Source organism: Dermacentor silvarum, chromosome 1 (genome assembly GCF_013339745.2).
Source record: "Dermacentor silvarum isolate Dsil-2018 chromosome 1, BIME_Dsil_1.4, whole genome shotgun sequence".
Taxonomy (NCBI): domain Eukaryota; kingdom Metazoa; phylum Arthropoda; class Arachnida; order Ixodida; family Ixodidae; genus Dermacentor; species Dermacentor silvarum.
Window position 1 is genome coordinate 52,823,102 of NC_051154.1, and position 19,791 is coordinate 52,842,892.

At 45.3% G+C, this 19,791-nt stretch overlaps 1 protein-coding gene across 3 annotated transcripts in view; it reads right to left on the bottom strand.

The window, feature by feature from the left end:
* LOC119463135 (protein PALS2) overlaps positions 1–19,791 on the bottom strand; it is a 67,725-nt gene that overhangs the window by 41,117 nt on the left and 6,817 nt on the right. Inside the window, exon 1 of one of the 3 annotated variants that reach the window (XM_049668079.1) lies at positions 3,862–4,027. The exons of the other annotated variants lie outside the window; for them this stretch is intronic. Within the exon in view, the coding sequence (XP_049524036.1) occupies positions 3,862–3,865 (4 nt within the window). The 5' untranslated portion in view covers positions 3,866–4,027. Of the gene's footprint in view, positions 1–3,861; positions 4,028–19,791 lie in introns of those variants that run through there. 3 annotated transcript variants of the gene reach the window in all.

A 19,791-nucleotide genomic window follows, 5' to 3' on the forward strand; every position in this document is an offset into this window, starting at 1 on the left:
TAATATTGTAGGGCCGTGCAGCATCACCGTAGCACGTTTATTGAATTCAATAAATATTAGGAGGGGGAAATGTCAAAAGAGAGGCGGCGCTGCCAACCCGAAGTTACCGCACTAGCTCGCCATGACGTTATGTATTTTGACAGCGTCTGCTCGGGTCTGGCCGGTAAAGACGGACTTTTTAAAGGAAGCAAGAATAACACCCCAGCAAGTTTCGAGAACTTTTCCTGCGCCAACACGACCCAAGTACAAGGAAGTACTTTGAAATCCGCGATGTCCTACACGTATCGGCGCTGAGGTTTAGGCGCGAAATTCAAGAAATAGAAGGATGGTCTATACGTTCTTTCCAGTAATAATAAACTTTCCCCCCCAATTGAAAGAATATAGTTTTTTGTAAAAATATTTTAGCTGTCTAAAATGATTTAGGGTTGCTCCTTTAGTGTTCATCTAATTATTTACTTCACTCTGGGCTCGGCCGCGCTGGTGCGACTGCTCAGGAACTTGTTGCACAACGACCTTTCCGTTTGCGGTAGCTGATAGCGCCTCGTGATCCTCAACACGCAAAGCTTGCGTGTACGCTAAAGTATTACCACAGCTATTACTAGAGAAACACGCTGTGCTGATAAGCATTCACTTAAAGGCCGTGGTTTTCTCGCGAAAGCGCCGATGCTATCACTGACACATGAGAACAGAACAACGGCTGATTGTTCGTGCGTCAGATGACGCAAACAGTGCTTCTATGAAATTAATCAGCTTGTTAACTTAGTAATTTGCAAACATGGGACAATAAAAGAGTCCGTTGCGCGTACACTAACTCAGCGGCTGCGCTATAGGCTTAACTTCCGCTGAGCAAGTCTTACATCGACTGATGTCCTGGGCATCTGTCAAGTGCTGCCGAATGCACATAGTACATTTAAGCTTTGGCAGCTTGCTGCGATTAATCTTGAGCACTTCTATTACAAATAAACGTGCGCGTGTTGTGACAGAGGCGCTGTCAATGCGGTTTTCGTTCAGTGGCCGATACGGCCCACCCCGGGCACCAATCGAACGACTGGGCTCACCGGTATCATAGGCACGAAAGGCCGTCGCAAAGCGACAACATTTACCCGTCGGTCGAGTCGGCATATTTGTCGGCCTAATATCACAGCATGGGCTTTCACACACATTTGCCGTGGAATCCGACCTACTACTGGCGTCGGTGTTGTGTAGTACCGTGTCGCTGCGACCTAGCCCGGGGGCATGTCCCAACTCGGTAGCGAATAATTTTGTGACAACGGATGCCGCTGGCAACGCCTAGTAGTACTTCCTTGACGTTTCCTTATTATTGTTATTTGCAGTTCCTACGACAATGAGTGCGGGACCCGATACCTTCAATGTCTGTACCCATACTACGTTACACGGGCTCGACGGTCGACAGCTCTGCTCCTGGAATTGCTGTGGTTGCCACACAAGATCACAGACGGCGTGCGCATAGCACTCCCGTTATTCTTTAACGTGACGTCATCATAACTAGCCTTACTGCTACCCAACGTCAGCAAATTTTGCTTTGCGCCATGATGCCAACGCTGTCAGATCTGGGATTCGAAGACCTGACTTTAATATCAAATTTCACCCAACTTTCATACTTACGGACCATGATATTTTTACGTCTGAGAAACGACTGGTAGTTTCTATAACTTCGCAAACTATGTGTCAGTATACTCTTTCAAGAGCAAAGAGAAACACGTTAAAAATTGACTTCACATTATTTGACCTATTTGGTCCAGTAGTATGCACTGAGATTTCGATGCATACACGTACGATGTAGCACACATGTAGCTGAGTAGATGCCCATGAGCAAGATATTCAAGGCTATCAAGCAGGACTCTTCTTCACTCTTCTTCGACAATTCTCTAAAATGTCTACTGCCTTTAACTCCCATTTTTATTTGCACCTAATAGAAGCTACCCTAAGTGCACTGATTGCATTTCATGGTGCTCCGGTGTTTTCCACCCAGTGTTACCACAACACACGAACAAAGCTATATAAAAAAGCATGAGAACAATTTTTTTTTCTAAATCTCGAAACAAAAGAAAGCTACAATCACCAGACTCCCTTTATATCCAGAATCAAATGCAATATTTTCCGAAATGCAACGTAATGACAACTGCAGACACCAAGTCATTTATTTTTTCTCTCCTAGGAATATAAAGGTCTGGTCCACAAAACAAAAGAATTGCAGGCAGCTTCCACCTTCAACAAAGAACCTTGGATCACGTTGTTATACTACAGACAATAAGAGCTCAACCATGCATATCTTGCCTTAAATTAAGAAGGAATGTGTTCACCAAGGTAACGATGTCATTTCATATGCTTTATAAGGAGAAAAAAAAAAGAAGAAACAAAAACAATAGCTCACAGCAAATCTTACGTACAGGATTGCAGAACGTATATTTATTGAGTGGCCGCCAACACATAACACCGGCACGAGCAACATGCAAACATAATTTTTTACATGTTGCTAGTGAGTGACCAACTACTTTAGAGGCCTGAAGATAGAAACAAAGTGCTGCAGAGACGAAATCCTGCCTAACCGGCCAACCGGACCGCAAATTCGGTGCAGAGAGCCGCCGTATATCACACAGGCAAAATCTGTCGCATTCATTTTCCTATTATTATTATTATTATTATTATTATTATTATTATTATTATTATTATTATTATTATTATTATTATTATTATTATTATAAGCTAAAATACTGAAGGAATCCGAGTCAGCTCTTTTTAGATAAAGCACACCAAAGAAATCACGTATTTTGGAGTAATGAGAAAGGAAACCGAATAACAAGAACTTGGTATTGAATACCAACTTTGTAAACAAGCAGAAAAACAACAATATATTTTACCCTCACAAAAGGACAGTTCATATTTGAAGCATACAATAAAACAGGCGGTTCAAAGACTGAGTTTATAAAGATATTTTTCATGCTTTATCACAGGTGAAGAGGGGGAAGAAAGGAGGGGAGGGGTTCATGAACTAGCCTGTCCCACGCCTCAGAATATCTACTACGTTATAAATTAATACAATAAGATACAAGCTTCAGCATGCCCACAAAGCTGCTCGAAGTCAAAAGAAGCGACTTAACGTTCCGCATACATGATGACTCCGAAGCCACCTCTTATTTGATCGGTTTGAAAAAGCCCGGTTTGCTGCAACGGTCCCGACCGAGGATTGCCTGGATTCAATATACAAATACGAACAGTTATCTCACAACACACGTGCCGAACGTACATGGCGTGGGCAATAACTGACGTGATTCGACTGCCTCAGCGCTATTCATCGCAAGCGACTGCGATATTGCAACGGCATACTTTCTAGCGTAGCTGAAGGGAAGCGCGCGTCTGTCGCGTTGATTTTGGGGTCACCACCTCATTCCACAGCCGCTGCCGTTCTGCCAGCGCCCTTATGATACGGCACAGTTGCCAGTTCCTTCTCTGAATTTCACACTACTTGTTTCAGGCAAAGCGATTCACGCCCGAGTCCACGCTCGAGCCCACCTGTTGGAGCACGCGCCTGCACCCGCGACACTAACGGCGCCGCTTCCAGCAACAACAAGCACGCTGCTTTCCCCGGCGTAAAAGTTTTTTTTTTTTCTTTTTCTTTTTTCCCTCCTCATCACAGCACTCGTCGAACACAAAAACCTCAACCCTCACCAACAAGTGAAACAATTTCATCAGCTGAAATACCACTTGCAACGAAATTCCGAAAGAAGCCTGCCGCGTCACATAGCAAAGCCCCGCCCCGGGGTACAACTTGATCCCGTCCGCGTATGTTTGCCAGTCGGAGCGGCATACTGGACGCGCGGATCGGACCAGAGGACTCACCCATTTTGAGGCTGCTAGATCAGGCTGCGCCAGGAAACGATCAGCCGACGATATTGCGAATCAGTTGTCAAAAATAAGTGCACAGACTCCGGGCAACAAAAACTGAACCGTGCAGCTCGCGTAAAACGCGCGCCGCGAGCCAACGCCAGAGATGCGTACCCCGTCGCGTTTCCGCTCGACGCGCAGCAACGTCACGTCCGGTATGTCGAACACGGCAGAAGCGGAGTCGCAAAACCTGTCTTGGGCGCGCTCAGGTGAAGCATCTCTGGGGTAAGCCAACAAAGTGCGCTGGCCGAATGGAGTCCGGCAAATGCTCTTTTGCGGTTTGTTTGCGGCGCGCGCCTCGCTCGACGGGGAAGACGGAACAAAGACGACACGCGCCTGTTTTTTTACGGCGAGACGTGGAAGACCGGAAAAAAAAAGAAGAGGGGTGAAAGGAAGGCGGAGGGAAGTGAATAATGGAATGTATGAAAACGAAAGTGCTCTACAGCTATTATATCGCAGGAGCACCTGTACGAAGGAACGATTGGGGTCTTTCGGGCAACTGAGACCCTTTTATGCTGCTTGTAGGTTCGTCGCCCCCCCGTGCTACGCTGTCGCTCCTGTTCTCCTGCTGTGTCCATTTTCTTTGTTTATCGTTGTTATATGATAGTCGCATAAATGTCATTTCGAACTCGAATGAACACTGCATAAGAGTGGATTATTGAAGGTTCGCACATTGACAAATAATTCACTGCCACTGTTTTAAGCGTGAATTGAACTTCGCAATCAAGGCGAATATGAGCGCAGGTTCTCACAGCACTTCAGCACATAGCAGATGAATATACTTATGGCAATGCAACACTGCAACCATCTCATCGTTATCAGTTACCATCTCATCAAGATCAGTTAGGGTGAATAAATTTACCGGGTCATGCTGGAAGCCGCGTGCTTTAGTAAGCTCATATCTGAGGGTTGTGCATGAGCACATAAGCACGCGCGTGTATATAGTCATATACAAATTGATAGTTAAAGAAATTCGCTACGCAGGAGCCATTCAGGATTTCAGGTAAAGGAATTACTTCCTCTAGAGTAAGGTAGTCGTCTACATATGTTCTGTTCTTCGCCGCATAACATGGCGTCGTCTTTCAATTCTTGAGAGTTCACTGTATTCAATAAAAACTGAAATATAGAAGATAACAGCTAAAAAATTTTACTCTGAATTCGGCACTTCAATTTAGGGGCGTCCGACAGTGTCGTAGCCAGGACGTGGAACAGCAGGCACGCCTCCCCCCCCCCCCACCCCCCCACCCCCCGAATTTTTTGTGATAGCATGCGGCGTTCCCAGCAACCCCCCTCCGAGAAAGGTTCGGGCTACGCCACTGGTGTGCGAATAGTAATTTTTGAGATCGCATACGAATCGAATCGAATACTTTTCAAATAGCTTGCAAAACAATGAACTGCCCTTTTCACCATTATTATAAAACAGTGTTCACATCCTAGGTAGTATTCACAAGGTTAGCAAGTTTCTGTCATTACATTGTACATTTTGAGACATCGTTTTATTTAAAAAAGATCACTAATGGAGCATAAGAAATCAGAAGCTTGTTCGCATACTCAGAACTTCGTAACATGCATGGCTGCTCACTATCTGAAGAAATTTACAGGCAGCCTTGTGGGCCAGTTAGCATTTGCGTATGCCGTCGAGTCTAAATCAGAAATGCGCGTCGTCTGCGGTGACAGCAGTGTCTGCGGTGACAGAGCGACAAAAGCAGTTGACCAGAACTAGGGGCAATAGGGAATCCGCGTCAAGATCGGCGAAAGGTTGACTTAATTCTCTCAAACTCCATATTTCTGGAAGAAACCACTCGATTACTGTGCATTGTAACCACAAGCCATCTTACCGAAGCGAGGGGATGAATGAGAGTGACTTTAATTAGAACTGTGGAGTGTTTAGTCTATCCATACGCCCGATATGCTGTTCTTAATTATAAGAATGAAAGACAAAGGAATAAAATAAAGCGAAATAAAGACAATACTAAAAAGAGAAAGAGAGAGAGAAAAGAAGCGCTTTCTACATCCACGAATACGGGAGCGCTCGAGAAACATTATGGGACTGCTTAATGGGAAGCTGTAGCGCGGTCTCTCCCGATTCATTTATTTAATAAATTTCTTCAAGAATAAAACCCTTTTAGACGCCTGGCGTTTCTTCCACACCTCCAACAAAATTACAACAGTTTTTGTGTCGCAGAATGCCATAACACAGCGATAATGTTCGGCATAACGATGCCTATCGTTTTCGTGGTTCTGATGGCACCACTGAAATGCGCAGTCGACGCAGCTCACGTTTCGTTCTCATCATCATTTATTGTTCCCTTAAAGGCCCCTGCTTGGGGTATTACATAAGGAGGGGGGTGGAGTACACATACAAAATACACTAAAGCTGGCCAGTGATCAAAATATCAAAGCGGGGAAAACACATGAGAAGTCATTCAATTAATGAAAAGCAGTTAAAAAAACAGGGTAGACATGGTTTAACAAGGATCACTAAGACTTACTAGAAAAAGCAAATTACACAGAATACACACGGCGGAGCGAAATACATTTCAAGAACACTTGGTATACAGAGGATCAAAATTTAAAGAAGCATGATTGAAACAAACAAACAGAAAGAAAGGCGAGCTGTAGTTAATATAAGGATTACATAGGTTGTGTGGATAATAAATCACGAAATTTTACGTGATCACGTTCAAGGACGACCGATTCGGGTAGTTTATTCCATTCCGCAACAGGCAAAAACGAGTTAAAGGCGTTAGTAGAACAGGTGAAGACGCTGAACGCTCAGTGAATTGAAAAGACGTCGAGAAGTGCGGATTGGCGGGAGAAGGAGCGATCCATGTAAATGCGGAAATGTGTAGTATAACCTGTGAAATAAACAGAGTAGGGCAATTCGACGTCAGTATGCTATAGGGAAGAGAGACTGAGGGAGTTTTTTTTTTATGATGCTGTGCTTGTAGTCGTAATTAGAACATATAAATCGCGCTGCGCGGTTTTGGACTGCATGCTTCAATGGTGTTAATGAGGTATATTTGATGGCGGTTCTAAATACATGCAGCATATTCTAGCTTTTTGCGTACGTATGTTTCGTAGGCCAGTTGTCTAACAGAGGGTGGTGACAAAGATGGCTCTTTCTTTATTTTTTATTTTTAAGTGTGTTCTTTCTTTTCAGACGTACACTTTATATTTTGTTTAGCGGCAAATTCGCGATGGATCATGCAGGAAAGCTGTGGTATGACGACTTGCCGGGAATATTAGGGGGAGGAAGAGGGAAGAGAAAGGGTAATCACATAATACATGTAGGTTTTTCCGGCCTTTACCAGTAACCTATTTGACATTATACCCGGGAAAACGTATGAACGGGGAACGTGTCAGCGTGCTCCGCGTTTTGAGCCGTTCCTCCATATTACTCTTGCAGAAATCAAGTAACTGAAGTAATGATATCACGTAAGCTGCAATTGATAACATCCGCAGAACAACGAATGTTGTGCGCGACCGTTGTAGTCAGCACGACATACCAATAAGCTGTGCAAGCAAGTCCCGAGGAATTTTAGCGGCGCTGAACGCAGCCACGGGGCACTGCTAAATTTTCCTTGGATAGCTTATACTAAACACCAAAGAAGGGGGAGGGGGGTGGTGCAGAAACTAATGAAGGAAAGTAAGACAAATTAAACAGAAGGTGACACAACTCGTGTCTTTCTTTCCCTTCCCTATGTGCACTGTTCACTGCCGCATTCAAGACAATTACACCCTGCTCACTTGCCCAATAGCACATGCTATATATACATAAAACGACCAATGACCCGGCGTTGCAGCAAGCGGCCAGATTTGCGTTAAAAAAAAAAAATGAAAGATCGGCGTGTACTTCCCACCATAGGCACTCCTCGCGAAAGAGAAAGGAAATCACGCTGCAGAAGCGAACGCCTGGATACTGAAAAGACCAGCCCAGTGTTGGCAAGCGATCAGGAATTTAACTCGGAAGGTCGAATCGGGTGCCACGCCCAGGAGGAGCGGACGACGTATACGCGCGCTGTTGTCAACCCATCAATTCGCCTGTTTTCCTTCTCTCTTCAATCTGAGCGCGCCGTGATTGCTCGACTTTCCGAATTATCTCATTTCTATAACGTGGGTCTTTGATTTGTCGATTAAATGAACTACACTTTCATTTCCAGCTAGCTTTTGCTACAATCATTTTTTCGAACAACCACTTTCCCTCGGGCGCCTATTATTTCGAGAGCGCACATAACTAATCTAGCTGGAGAGTACTCAGTTTTTTTTTTTTTTTTTTTTTTTTTTTTTTGCATTACGACAAGCGTGCGTGTGTCGGCGCCGCAGTCCTCCTCAAAATGATGCTCCCCTCGCCATCCGAAAGCCAGTTTTCTCGCGGAGAAAGTTAACCATTCCATCACGGACGCCTATGTTACAGTTATAATTTTAGTACTTGTGCGTGCGACTTGGGCTTATCTTTTCTTTGTTTTCCCGTAAGAAAATAAGCGCCGGTAATTATCGTTTCAAGGTACCGCAAGGTAACGTTATGTGAGTTGCACTGTTACCTTTTTATTTCGTTTTAACATCATTTGCTTTGTTATACACATTATTTCTAGGCGAGTGCAGTATTTATCATCACGCGATCAACCTTCCTCGACATACGCTTTAGTCCAGGACGGAAAGTCGATGTCGACGAGGCTGTGGAGACCCGTCGAGGAATGTTTCAGCGTTATAGCAGTCGCCATCGACTAGTCGCCATTGCTATGTCGTCGTCGAGCCGCCATAAGGCGAGGAAAAAAAAAAAAAAGAAAACTTCGCCCACCACCGCTGCACTTTTCTCAATCGAAGCCACAGAAAACCGGCTTATGGTATATTATGTTAAGCCACAAAGTAGTGTCAGTGAGCGCGCATATCTATTATGCGAAATCAAACAATAAATTGCAACGTGATACATCTGTATATGCAGGGTGCAATTTTTTTTTTTAGCCCATACAGATTTATTTATTAAAAAAAAAAAAACTTATAAGTGTAGCGAACGCGGCGTTTATGCGGAGGTTTTGCTATGCAGACGAACACGTTACAAAAAAAAAAACAATGTAACCGATCACAATAACAATTACTTTTCTCAGAAACGTAATTGATTAGTTACGAATTACTGCCCCATAAAAGCAATTGAGCTATTGCTAAAAAGTAACCAATTATTTTAACGTTACTTCCCTCCCTACTTTTATTAACATTGCACAAATTGCACAGTAAATAGAACGAGCTGGCTTGGATATTTCAATGCATGCGCTCTCTGCATAGCCCTTCACACGTTGTTTATTTTAACTAAGAATTATTTTTTCAAAATTTTATTCGGTAACCATCCCTTGTTTTCTTGTGAAAACATTGACAGTGACACTAACAAACTCGCTTGATGTACACGCTGGAGATAAGGGCAGCGTCCTAAGGTACGAACACATTACTCACAAGATTGTGGTTACTCAATGCCGTGACGCTCACGTCTGGGCCCTCTATCAAGCGCGGCGCTTCATCGTTGCCCGGGCTAGGAGGCCAGTGATAAGGCCAGTGAAAAACTGAGAAATTGTCTATAGGTGATTCCCTGGCATCATCGCTATTGGGCCACAGAAGCGCCGTTTCAATTTGTGGGCTATATATATCTGCATGGTGGACCTCCCCCCGGCGCCCTTCACTCGTTTGCCATTGGACTTAAACGACTAAATGTAATGGACAAGAGCGAACGTTTACGTTATTTGAAAAGGTGGCCAAATCTGCGATGTAATTTAATATAAGGCTGCATACTATTCAGCCCTAAAAATACTATTCGTGTGTTACAATCGTAAAAATGGGTGTATATGGATCACGTAACAAAAACAAAACATATGCGTTTAACGGCCAAATGATTATGTCTATATCAGAGAAGTCATAGAGCGCACTAATCGCAGAAGAATTTAGAAGCAGCTCATACGACATATAAATGACGCTTAAAATCGCTTTCTGGGGAGACAGGAAAAAAAATATTATAAAATAAAAGTTCTAAGTCGGATTTCCAAAGGAGCTGTGCAAATCTGCAAGCCTGCCATGTTCAGATGGAGGGCTAGCTGTAGGACTCTGATAGTGGGAAGGAGGCAAACCATGTGGGCATGTTGTCACCCCTTTGGACAATCTGGTTCCCACCAAATGTAAGTGTTCGAAGCTGCGTCCCCTTTTAGGGCTTGTTTCGTCAAAAAATGCAACTGGTCACATGAAATTGGTTACTGAAAAATGTAATTGAATTACAGGGAACGTTACCAAGTAAACCAAATAATCGTTAAATTACAAAATTACCAAAAAAAACGTAATTGATTACAAGTAATTAATTACATGTAATTCATTACGTACAAGTCTGTTGCTGATTGAGGCAAACATACTTTACCACTAATAACGTGAGCGTCAGAATAATAAATAACAAAATGTATTTATTAGCTTTTTAATTACTGCCTTGGGAGCAGTTCCTTAAATGGCAAATTTTGAGGCAGTCTCTTAAATGCATCATAATTTTTCTTTTTTTTTTTAAATCTTGAACACCGCACTTAATTTGAGATATTCATCATCAAATTTCAATGGTAAATCCAATAATATCGGAACCGAGCATGCCGGGAGCGCAGTAAAGGCGGCCCCGCTATCATATCGAAACGACACGCCCCGTGACGAAGTGCGCGGCGTAGTTTGAAATTGAACGTCACGACCAGTCGCGGCAGGTTCTGATAAGGCATGCTTTGGCTGGCAAGCATGAGCGGCTGTGTGTCGTGTCTGGATTCGCCGTGACATGCGCACCATTTAAACATCTTCACGCACTTCTTTACGGGACGTTCCCATCTGACGTGCAGCGAGACGCGCTCGGTTTCGATATCGCCTCGATTACGCTTATAAATTTGATGATGAATATCTATAATGGAATGCGATTTTCAGGATGTTAAAAAAAAGGGAGTGCACTAAACGTCACTGCCTCCAAATTCGTAATTTAAACAACTGCCCCCAAGACAATTGTTGAAAAGTTAAAGAAACAAGTTAATTAAAGAATTTTTGTTCATCAATCTTCTGAAGCTCACGTTATTAGCGGCAAAGTGTGTCAATCTCGCCTAGAAACTCCTTTGCAAGAACGCCACGTCCGCTGCACTTATAACTTATTTTAATAAAAAAATCTATGTGGTCTAAAAATAAAAGAAAAACACCCTGTATAGTAGTGTGTGTGTGCGTGTGTGTGTGTGTGTGTGTGTGTGTGTGTGTGTGTGTGTGTGTGTGTGTGTGTGTGTGTGTGTGTGTGTGTGTGTGTGTGTGTGTGTGTGTGTGTGTGTGTGTGTGTGTGCGTGTGCGCGCGCGCGCGTGTGTGTGTGTGTGTGTGTGTGTGTGTGTGTGTGTGTGTGTGTGTGTGTGTGTGTGTGTGTGTGTGTGTGTGTGTGTGTGTGTTCCCTAAAGCACACACTCCTGCTACTAGAATAGCACATGATATTTCAACAGTTCCTTTATTTTAACATTTTCCGGTGTTACGTCGACAAAACGCGCCAAGGAAAGCACGCTTAAAATTAAGCTGCCCACCACTGGCACTCGGATACGATCGCATATATCTGTGGCATCATCTTAAAGGAGCGGGAGCAGCGGGTCGCGCTGGCCACTGTGCTATCGCACAACATTTGCGCTTAATAATTTGTACCAGGTGATGTGCACCACACGGAATCTGAGAGTGGTGGCGTCTGTGCACGTATTTCGGAGAGTACAACAGCGGACGGGGACGACTTTGTGAGCATCTCTACGAAGATGTTAAGATGATGGTGTCCGCTGTGAGAGAGCCGGCTGCTCATTCACTGCTGTCGCAGTTAAATGAGTCCAGCACCAAAGGAATCGCTCAAGTCTCCAGTTTTTTCCCCCCCTCTCTATTTAAATATCCCTCACTGATTCACTGTTTGCCAGTGATGACGAAAGTTCCGTCACAGATTTTGACAGGTAAAGTTTCCAAGGAATATAGCAATCTTCTGCCGGAAAGGTCGCGCATGAAATGGCTTAAATGAGGAAAGTCTCTTTCTTTTTTCATTTTTTTTCTTTTTTTTTTTAACGAACGTAATACGATACGGCTCGTGCGACGTTTGCACACGAAGTCAAATGTGAGTGGAGGTCGCTCTGAAGCGCACGGACGCTACACACTGTCCACGGTTTCCAAGTTTCCAAAACAAACGTGTCTCCAAGGCAGCCGTTGTTGTCATGGCGATTAACTACCAAACATTAAAATCCCGCTCGCGTGTTGAGGCCGTGAGAAGAAAGGAGCGCCTTGTGCCATCGATCTGTCGTCACGGCAGCCCCTGGGACCGTGTGGTCACCGGCGCTCCGTGTGTTGACCCCACCTCGATTCAGGAAATAGACGACGCAACGCAGGTGCGACGCACTGCCCGTCTCCGCAGGGCTGCGGCGTTGCAGCCAAGCCCTCGCTTCACGCGTCGGTGCGATCGGTGAATAACGCCTCCCGAAGGTCCCAGACGACGGCTGTTGGCAACAGCAGTGCATGCGGGGCGTGCGATATCGTTAAACACGCGTCCTGAAATGGCATTTGCTTGCTACCGACCGGTAATAATTATGACGCGGTGACGAAGTGCCGGTTTGACCCTTCATGACGTCATTGAGTCCCCTTTACAACCACACAATCGAGATGATGAAGGAGCGGGCCGAGTGCAGAACGCGTGGAAACCAAAAGCCGATGGGAGCGTTTTGGCGTGAGAGTAGAGGTGTATAGCATCGAGCTTATGTATGTATACTGAAAGCGGATGTTGATGTAAAGGAGCCTGTCCGCTTATAGCTGCGTGCACGCGTGTTTAAATTATATAGCGAGGGTACTTTTTCTATGGCGAACACATTTTAAAGCGTAGCTTTTTTTGGCTCTTCTCCACGCTTTGCGGTTAGCATATTTCCGGCCGTTTGTAGCCAACTTGAGTGACTAGATGTCACTAGTTGCCACTAGGAATAAATTAACAGATAAAAATGTCCGATTGCCGGTTTCTAACTCTGGCCCACCAGCACAGGAGCTCGATGCTCTAACCATTAGACGAATACGTGCCCCCGCGGAATAAACTCCCGCAAGCCAGTGCTTGATACGCCTGGAGCGCTGGGCGCGTTGCTATAGCAACAATGCACCTTCTGACGATGAAGAAAGGAGTTACAGGATGCGTTCGTCCCCGAAATTCGCTGCGCGTCTCTCCCCGTACTGTAGCGTTGTACGTGGCGTGTTTCTGCAAGGTCAAACACGTCGTGTGTTGTGATTAAACACGTTTTATGCTGAATAAAGTACCGCTTTCTCTGAAAGGACCACCATGGTGGCTGACGGACACATTCGTCACTGAAATCTGCAGTGCGTCTCTTGTCGTATAATGGGCACGATATATCGCTTGTTGGTTCTGTAGGAACATTTATAAAAGAAAGCCTACGAAATTTACACGAATTACGTCACTAAAGATGAATTATCTACCCAGGTAGACATCGTTTGCAAAAAAATTAAAGCAATTCGGTCACTAATTAAACTAATTACATTATTTCTTCATTACAAACTTTACGGCACATGATTATAAGGGGCAATTGAAGAGAGTCCTTATAATAGTCTAGTTACGTTTTTTTTCCCCCTTTTCGAAGGGGCCTTGTAAGCCGAAATAACTAGCGTAGAGGTACATTCGTTCAATTTACCCGAGTACTCACGCGGCACCACGAAGCGCAGCACTCTGTCCAACCCCTGTGTGACGTAAAAGCGTGGCGCAAATGAAGCTGCAGTCGCACTTTTTTCTTCCTACGAGCTGATTCCGATCGGCGCTTTGCGCAACTCCCCATTGTGGCGCGTACACAGACACTTAAGCAGCAGGGACGAGACAGACCGCTTGACCGCGCGGTATGGAGAACCTTCATTTTATGCCGCCTACACGTCATAAGGGAGCCCTACTGCGTCATGTGTGCGCGTGCGCATGTGTGTGTTAACTTTATTATTTTTATATGATAAGCTTGAACACAATCGTATTTCAAGGTACACACACACACACACACACACACACAGAGAGAGAGAGCAAAATGATAAATCAAATGCAGGGAGATTAACCAGGACAAAGCACGGTTGGCGACCCTGCACTGGGAGAAAGGAAAGGAGGAGGGAAGTAGTAAGACAAGCTTATTTTGTTTGATTGTTCTAGAGCGCTAGTGTTCAAATATATTTATCATCAAATTTGACACTCAGTACGCTAATTTAGTATTAAAAGGCGGAAGTCTACACGAGGCTACACTACAGGTGAGAGTCACAACATACAGCATTACTACAGCGCATGCGTGGCACTGGTCCTCTGACTGAGACTGAGGCACTCCACTTCTTTCTTCGTGATAGCAAAAGAAGCGGTGCCTAATGCAGTTACAACATTTTCTTTTCTTTCTTTTTTGCGCTAAATGCCTCGAAGACCAATATTTTAGGTTCCGACTTACACTGGCGTAGAACACGTGCATGCGTAACCAAAAAGCAGGCTACACTGACACTTTCGACATTGATTAGCTACATGTCATGGCCCTGCTGCCAACATGCGCATCTCGTTTGGGCACGTTCCGGTCTGACCAATATAACGTGTGCCTCACGAGGGTGGCAGTTGAAGATTTCTAAAACAAGCCGCCATCCTTCGCCCATGGTGGATATACATATTTCGCTATATTCTCATTTAGCGTCATCTGTTTAGCATCATCTGAACTCCAACTCACAAGCGTACGCGTTTTGTTTATTGCATCGACGTTTGATTCCGCAACCACCAAAGCTAGCTGCAAAGATTTTTATTGTATTTCGCTTTTGTAAGACGAAACCGCGTAACAAAACTTCGTTATAAGCGGTTTCACCTATATCGAACGGCTGGGTTAAACGAATAAATATTCGTTTATCCTGCAGTTCATCATATGCGAGTTTTACTGCCAACCGTGGACCCTTGGCTTGATCTGAACATGCACCGTGTCAAGAACATGAGGCCCACAGAAATGTTTATAAATAGTACACAAGTTTCTCGCAAATCATATAATAAAAGTCTAGGGCTGGGCGCGAATTAAAGATTTTGAACCGAATAATCGCCATTTTTGACCCTTTAATTAAACAATTCATCCGATACATTGATTTCCGTGTAATATTTATCGGAACAACAAAACCCTACCACATATCTTGCATTAGATAGTTATAGCGAATATACTGTGGAGCTACAGAGCTAGAAAGCGTTACCTCGTTTCTCTATATACTAGATGCCGTTCGTGTTATGCAGGTGAAAATAAGTAGAAGTGGATCGATGCGCACGACCAAAGATCCATTTGAACAATCACTGGGCACGTCCAGGGCGGCCCTATACAGTGGATAGCACAATGAACACGGAAACTTACTGCCGATAGCTACGCGCGAATTTTTTAATGCGCGTATGCTTGGCTGATTAAGGCGGCAGTCGATTCATCGGGAAATTAATCGATCAGTCGTACAGAAAATACAAAGATGACTATGTTAAACGGCGCCTCCTTCAAACGAGAGCGTCCATAGCTAAGCGCAAACTGCTGCATACCTAAACGTTTTTGTGAACAAACTCGCGTTAGGTATAACTGTGCCAAGGTGGGCATTGATGGCCTCGCAGATCTGTGCAAGCGCTTTCTGTGCAGCGATCGGACGCATTTGTTGTTTCGGCGTGGATATATTTGCATAATGAGGTAACCAAACTTTTCACTTGCTGTACAGACAACACTGACGAAAGATGGATAAGGAAGCGGGAGGAATAACCAAAAGGACATATTGCCTGCCGCTTCAGTTTTCTTGCTTGGGAGTTCTATCTAACGCGAATGAGCTTTAATAATTCCGTTCAGGTTCAGCGAAAACGGTTTACTTTTGATTCAACTCCGAAGCGAAAAAAAAAATGGCTGTTCAAACCGGTTTACGTTCGTTTCCATAAGCTAAGGATTATAGGAAGGAAAGCAACACAAATTTATTTCGTACAAATATATATATATATATATATATATATATATATATATATATATATATATATATATATATATATATATCGGCGGTGCACCTGAGCTGCACGGAAATACTCAAAGAAGGGTGCGTGTGCGTTCTTCAGGCTACGAGCAGTTACAAAAAAATTCACATCATGGAAGCACGCCTCAGAAGCAATATATACGTCATTTCTAACGCACCTGCTATACTTTAGTAGTAGTAAGTGGTTCTTATGGAAAAGGAAAGGTTGACGCTATCTTCTGCAGCCCTTGAGGGAGCACGGCTCAGCGCCAACAGGGAGGGGAAAGTGGGAGAGAAAGGGGATAGATTATACTTTACATTCTAGTGTGATCAAAAGCTACCGCCTAGCTAGGAAGCGCTTCTTCATTTTAGCGATTACATATAGGTCTCCCACTCCCGGAGAACTATTTGACTGTCAGCAATTTCAAACGCTCACATGCCTGCTTCTTTTAAAACAAGCTCGTGTGAAGGAGGAGGGAAGAGTAGAGAGGTCAACCAGATCAGCGTCCGGTTTGCTACCCTACGCTGGAGGAAGGGGGTAAGGGATGAAAAGAAAGAAAGGAGAGTTAGGAATGCACTAGCAGTATACGAACACGTCTGCCCATCACGCTTACAGTCGGTCACTCAGCCCAGTCGAATTCAAAAAGTGTAATGTAGTAATGCTCGCGTTGCTTTGTAAGCCTGCGACGCATGGGACTATGGTCAAATAATATGTGTCTCTGAAAATGGTCTACAATCTACACAGTCCGAAGAACGTAGCATTCTTCGTACAAAAACACAATATGTGTCGAATGTCTCTTCGCATGAATCACACATTGATGTGTCTGACACTCCAGTAAAGAATGAGTAGGTTTTCGTAAAATCCACTCCTAACCAGAGGCGGCACAGTAAGGTTGCATGGTGTGCATTTATAAATGAGGTAGAATGGTTGATCCACAAGCGCAGGCAATGCATGGATGAAAAGCTCCAGATAAGGTGAACAACCTGAATCGAAAACAGTTATTTTTTCTTTTCGGTTTCGTTCCAAAGTGGAAAAAAGAGTCTTAAAATTCCGGTTCATGCACTTCCGATTCACACAAATCATCATCATCATCAGACTATATTTATGTCCACTGCAGGACGAAGGCCTCTCCCTGTGATCTCCAATTACCCCTGTCTTGCGCTAGCTGATTCCCACTTGCGCCTGCAAATTTCGCAACTTCAACACCCCCCCCTTGTTTTCTGCCGTCCTCGACTGCGCTTCCCTTCTCTTGGTATCCATTCTGTAACTCTAATGGCCCACTGGTTATCCACCCTACGCATTACATGGCGTGCCCAGCTCCATTTTTCCCGCTTAATGTCAACTAGAATATCGGCTATCCCCGTTTGTTCTCTGATCTAGAGCACTGCACGGGCTCGGGCTTACCCGAAAGCCCGGGCCCGGCCCGGCCCGTGGGCCGGACCGGGCCGGGTAGAACAGTTTTTTCACGGGCTCGGGCCGGGCTCGGGCACGGCGTGTGCTTTTTGACCCGGGCCCGGGCCGGGCTCGGGTTTTTTGACGCGGGCCCGGGCCGGGCTCGGGCTTTCTGGTGGTGTGCATGTAACGTGCAGCGAGTTATTCTCGGGCGTCTCAACTCTGAAAAACATTATTTTTCGGTCTCGGGCCGGGTTCGGGCCGGTTTCGAGTCGGGCTCGGGCCGGGCTCCGGCCTAAGGTAAAGGGGTGGCGGGCCGGGCCGGGCAGGTAACGTAGATTATTTCCGGGCCCGGGCCGGGCCCGGGTCTCACCATAAAAGTTTTGATCGGGCTCGGGCGGGCCGCCCAACGTAAAAACGGGCCCGGGCCGGGCCCGGGCTGAAAAAATCGGCCCGTGCAGTGCTCTACTCTGATCAACACCGCTCTCTTCCTGTCTCTTAACGTTATAGGCCTAACATTTTTCGGTCTATCGCTCTTTATGCGGTCCTTACCTTGTTCTATAGAGCTTCTTCGTTAGCCTCCAAGTTTCTTCCCCATATGTTAGCACCGGTAGAATGCGATGATTGTACACTTTTATTTTCAACGACAGTGGTGGACACAAATATAATGCTTTTATTTTTTCGGTTTTCGGTGCAATTGCGGTTTGATACTCTGGTTCGAAGATTTGTAACTTCTTGATACGCAGCATTACGTCATTTCGCTTTCATTGGCGCCTTGTGATTTCATCCCTTGTTTTATTGAAAAACAAGACCACGTTGCTCAGCTTTTTTGTCACTTTCATACAAACAATAGTACGCCTCTCTCTCTCTCTCTCACTGCCCGGAGTTTGCGTTGTTTAATCGTTTTTATGGAGATTTTATGTATTACAGATACTTTCACGCTAGCATAGCAACGAAATTATTGCGAGGCCAGCGTAATTTAGTTGCATTCTACGCATCCTTACGCATAATCTGCAGGATAACGCGCTCCAGACGAAAACATGAGACGGCGCCGCCGACGGTATACGCTCCATTATAAACTCGTGCGACGTCTTGAATAGGATGCCCATTATACCGCGTGCAGCAGAAAGCGCCCGTCGCTCCATGCAGCTCCACATCCGTCCGTGCACGGCGCGAAATCGAACAAGGTGAACGCCGTTCCCACCCCTCTGTTTTCTACGCGTGAGCGGAGGGCGGGGGCAAGGTGAGGCAGGGCACACACACGCGCTGTCCGATGGCAACACCAGCGATGGCAGAGCGAAGCGTGCCCCGCGGTCACAGCGAAAGGCGTCTGCAACAGGCGAGGCGCGTCAAATGCATCCCCGTATATCTGTCACGCAGCCGACAGCCGCCGTGGCGACTTGGAGCAGGCGTAACCGCTCTCGCTTCCCTCGGCGTCAATGGGGCTCACCGGTGGACGGCCGCGTGCGACCCAAGCGCCGACATATAGGTGCCGCGAGTGAATAATACCGAGCCACCCGTTGGACGAGTGTACTTACATCCAGTCGCCCTCGTTTCGCTCTCCATTCACGCGTTTCTGTCGCCGCTCTCTCTCTCTCTCTCTTTCCTTCAGCGCATTTGCTTGCACGTATACTCAAGTGACCACGTGCCCGACCAACGCCGCTTTCCTGATCTACTTTTTCCCGTGCGTTTTACGTACAACAAATATTTACGATTATAAAGTCCAGATATCTGGGAACTCGCCCTTTGGAGCATCAGTAAACAACTTACTGTTCTGTTTTCTTAATGTTAATTACATTCTCTCTCACCTATTTATTTATTTATTTATTTATTTATTTATTTATTTATTTATTTATTTATCTGCACACGCGTGAGTGTAATGTTTGTAGTGCGCCGAAAATCAAGAAGGAATGTTCAGTAAACCGCATTTCAACACTAACAACAATCCCACCGAAACAGTTCGCTTTGGACCCGCGAGCGCATAAGCTACGCAGTTATAAATCGGAAGAAAGGTCCTCTTCGCTCGATAAGCAACTTAAGCGTTGCGTAATTAAAGTCGTACTGAGTATTCTCGTATAGGTCGTTTGCCCGACTCCAAAAGAGCTCCGACCTGTGGCTGAATTTCATTCGTCCGCATCGCACAGTGCAGCATCTTCCATGCTCGACGCGTCGATCTATAGATGGACAGAGGCGACACGCACGAGAACTACACAATTATGCATGTGTGTGCACCGACAGAGTCTTTTTGAAATACATGAAAAGTTTTGAGAGCGTGTTTTCATCTTCCTTAGGTGCGAACTATGGCCCGACGTTGGCCACCTGTGAGTGTACGTGTATGTGCGCCGCAAAAGCTGCACTGTCTCAATGCCCGCCACGATGCCTGCAGCACAACTGGCCGCGCTGAAGGGTGCGACTGCGCGACTACACTATGAAACTACCAACATGGTGTAGCATCCTGAAAATACCGGCTCAATTCCAAATAACA